Consider the following 4,230-nt stretch of genomic DNA (forward strand, 5'->3'; position numbering starts at 1 on the left):
CATTCATTCCAATAGAGCATCTGCATTTCTGCATCCAGAGGTTCGAAACAGATCCTGGAAATATTGCACCGCTATATCTCCCTTTTTATTCTCATCAAACTGCTCTATTCCACTGGAATCAAATAACGACTGCACTCTATTTTTCATACTCTTTGTTTCCACCCACCCATGGAAGACTCTAGTATTTTTATCACCCACCTGCAGCCACGTATTTTTACTCTTCTGTTTCCAGAAAGTCTCCTCTTCCTGGTATGCCTTCTCAAGCTCAATACGTGTCGAAGAGAGCAGCTGCAAGTCAGGGTAAAGTTTTTTCCCTTCTGTTTCCAGCGTCTGTCGAAGCGTCCGAATTTGTACACTCGAGTTAGAGGTTGAAGACTGTTTCCATTTTGAGAGCTCTTTACGGCATGACTGAATTCTCTCCGACACCGTACCTCGGTTTCCTTCAGTATTGAGGTTCCAGCCTCGCCGTACTACCTCCAGAACTTCTGGCTTGTTGCACCATCTCTTATCAAAGGTAAACTTGCCCCTCCTCTTCACTGTAACTGGTACGAGGCTCATGAAAACCGGTCTGTGATCTGACCCTGTTCTCTCCAGATACTTTATATTTGTACCCGGAAACATTCTAAACCACTCTGCGTTTCCAAACGCCCTATCCAGCCAACACTGTATCCAGACCTTCTCCTTAACTCCACTGGTGAAGATCTCTCGTACTCCTGCCCACGAGAAGATGTCACCAGAGCTTGGTGGCTCTTTGAGCCGACAGTCTCTCTTCAAAGCTCGAAAGCCAAAGAAAGTACATTCATCTCTAGCAGGTCCTCCCAACTTTTCTGAATTGCTCATCAGTTCATTGAAGTCACCAACCAGGAACCAGCCACCATCTCTATTTAAACTGATGTCCCTTAATAAATCCCAAACCACATGTCTCCTATGCCTGACAGGATCCCCATAGATAAATGACATGTAAAAGCTCATCCCTCCAATCTTGACTCGAGTATCTATGATTCTACTCAATGCAGACAGCACCTCCACCTCATATTTACTCCTCCAAAACAAAGCTAATCCTCCACTGAGTCCCACTGGGTCTACCAAAAAGGAATGGTCATACCCCAATGAACTCTGAAACTTCTTGACGTGATCACTAGAATTTTTAGTCTCTAGGAGAAACAAAAAATCCGGAAGATGTTCACGAATCATCTCCTCTAGGCGTCGAACTGTCGAGTTGCTCCTCAAACCTCGACAGTTCCAACTGAGCGACGTCATTGAGGATTGGATGGTTTCTGGTGAACCATCAAACCCCCATTTTGTTTCGACAATTTGGATGTAACCTCTCCATCGTCAGCAGCTTTTCGCTTAAGAGGCCCCTCTTCATTCTCCTTGGAAGATCTTTCTCCCAAATGCCCTGTATCACGTCTCTTATGCTGGTTCCTTCGGCTCCAAGATTGCTTACTTCTCCCCGAGCCTCTGCTCCGATTATCCCTTTCCACTGAGCGTGTTGTATTGCAACCAATATTGAATCCTCCACGTTCCAGTTCAGTCGAGTTGACTTCAACCCCGTCATGTTCTCTCATATTTCCCCTCACCTTCTTGTTTGGAGAGCACTCTGCTATTCCTCTTATTTCCTTAATCTTCTCAGTCTCAAAACCCACCGCACCACTGCCTTCTTGGGAACTTTGGCTGACTACATTTCCCATGTCTTGGGTGCCAAGCCGTAGCGGCACTTCCCGAACCGATGACTCCACAATGTCTGTAATACCCACTTCCATCGCTGAGCGGAAATCAAACACATGTCCTACTTTTCTGCTTCTCTCAATCGAGAGGACCAGAGCTTTTTCCAATCAAACATGCTCTTTGTGCAACCGGATCTCTCGACAGCTCATCCAAGGTCTTCCTCATTTTAATTTCCCTTATTCTTCTCTCCTCTGGGTCGACACAGTTCATGTAAGTTCTCATCTCTTCAAACACCTCAGGGGCCACAATGGAGCTGTGAGGCTCAAAACCCGGAGGTACCGATGGTGCTAAGAGAGGCATAAGTTTTTCAGTCAAGTCAATGTGATGTTGACGGCTACCACTAGGCTGGTGTTGCTTACCATTAGGAGGCACAGCCACCTCTTTTCCTTTGTTCTTCGTTCTCTGAAGGAGAGAACATTTTTGTTTCTCATGTGACAGCCGCATACAATGATAGCACTTCTTCCTTATTCTTTCATACTCTACATCAATGTATTCCACTCGACCACCAGGTAAGTTGAGCGACTTCTTGTCTCTCACCGGGACGTTGAGATCAATGGTCACTTGAACCCTCACATAATCATTGAGTAAGGGTTTCTCCGGGTCAAACTCAATCACCTCCACATGGCCAATGCCATCAGCAATCGCATCTATCGTTTTCGCCGTGAGATAGTTAACTGGAATGTTTCTCAGTCTGACCCACACTGCTGCTGTTTGAAGGTAGGATCTCGGAGGAGCTTCAACCCATCTCTCCAGGGCCATTCCCCAATCATTAAAAGTCCAGAATCCTTGCTTCAGCACTGTCTTGATATCAGTCTCAAGATAAAAAAAAAACTGAAATCTATCTCTTGAAAGCGCAATTCCCCTGACTCTCTCGTACACTTTCCATATCTTTGGCATCGTTCTCAGCATTCGAGACATGTTCTGCGCCTCTGGATTAAGCAATCTTCCCAAAAGACTACTTCTTCCTCTTTCCATCGCACAATAAGTATCGTCCTCTGGTATGATGATTGGCTTATCCTCCTCAATCGACATTCCTTGCATCACTTCAACAAGATTAATATCCATCACCAACAGAAAGATGATTCTGGCTATTTTCCTAGAAAAAATCGCCAAAATCGCCATCTCAGAAGATGACTAGGTAAATGATATTTTGAAATTGAATTTAGTTTTGTGTCTCAAAAATATATTTTCAATATAATAGTTCTATTATAAACGGCAAAAGATCTCCACTAAAGAAAGTTGTAATCAAGTCACGCTAAATTGTACTCCCTCTGTTCTTTGATATTACATATTTTAGGAAAACAATTGTTTTAAAAAGATCTATTTTTTACATTTCCAAGACATGTTTTATTAACTAATTGCAAATTTCAAAAAACTTAATTGTACTTACTGAATTATTATTGGTTTAAAATTATGAAACAAAGATAAACACAAAAATATGCAAATTTAATATGTTTTATTAAAATGTGTGAAAAATCTAGAATATGTAACATTAAAAAAACAGAGGAAGTAGTATTTTAAAAAAGATTGTGGAGCTAACTAATATTAAGGAAGTGGTTATACAAACCACGGATTGTATCCGGTTTGCTACGGACAATTTTAGTGTTGTAAGGCGGTTTGTTAATGGTGAATTTATTAAAAGGGAATAAATAGATAGGTAAAGCGTTAAACGATTTGTTTTAATCTAATGGCATGGATAAGTAATTGTTGAGGAAAACTCAAGGTTATTTTCTATTTGTACTCCTGTTTTAATAGTTTATAGATACTCTGATATATTAACATCAAAGAGAACGACATTTTCGAACCCACACAAAAATCACAAATAGCAATATCTCTGGATCCTTATCAATTCCAAGAATACAAGTTCAACTAAACTGCTAAGACTATTTGTAAGGCCTATCTTGTCAGTGGTTTCCACACTTGTCCTCGGTCTCCCAGCCGACAGCTAGAGCGTCAGTTTCTCAAATGATAGAAATATTTGGTTATTGATCTTGCAAAAACCATTTGATATTTTTTCACGCTTTACCCATCATTTTATTAGTCAACTCAAACACGCTTAACTTTAAAATTCTCTCTGAATTTGTTCCCAAAAGAGAAGTGTATTTTGGTGACATAGGTAGCCACATCAATTTTTTTTAAAAAAAAATTCAAGTTTCAACATACACTATCTTATACCGTAATCACCCCTTCTCACAAAGCACAACAATCTCGTTGCTCTTCATGATCAATCCCGCAAGTGAGACCCCCACACTCGCTCATCGGACTGTAGTCTCCCATGTCTGCTCATTCGGTCAGTGGGTCCCACACCTGCTCCTTCAGCAAATGGTTCCCCACACCCGCTCATCGGTCTGTGGGCCCACACGCCGCCCACACACCTTCTCATTCGGCCTGTGAGCCCCCACGCCTGCTCATTCAGCAAGTGGACCCTCATACCTGCTCATTCAGCCAGTGGAGTCTCCACACCCGCTCATTTAGTCCGTAGGCCCCATCACCCGGCCGAGG

The 4,230-nt window shown here is 42.3% G+C and overlaps 1 protein-coding gene across 1 annotated transcript; it reads right to left on the bottom strand.

Annotated features, from left to right (window-relative positions):
* Positions 1-1,806: 1,806 nt before the first annotated feature.
* On the bottom strand, positions 1,807-2,850 carry LOC106378527. Its single transcript, XM_013818643.1, has one exon. The coding sequence runs from the start codon at positions 2,848-2,850 to the stop codon at positions 1,807-1,809; it is 1,044 nt and encodes a 347-aa protein (XP_013674097.1).
* Between the last annotated feature and the right edge of the window lie 1,380 nt (positions 2,851-4,230).

This window comes from Brassica napus, chromosome C1, assembly GCF_020379485.1.
Source record: "Brassica napus cultivar Da-Ae chromosome C1, Da-Ae, whole genome shotgun sequence".
In the NCBI taxonomy this organism is placed as follows: domain Eukaryota; kingdom Viridiplantae; phylum Streptophyta; class Magnoliopsida; order Brassicales; family Brassicaceae; genus Brassica; species Brassica napus.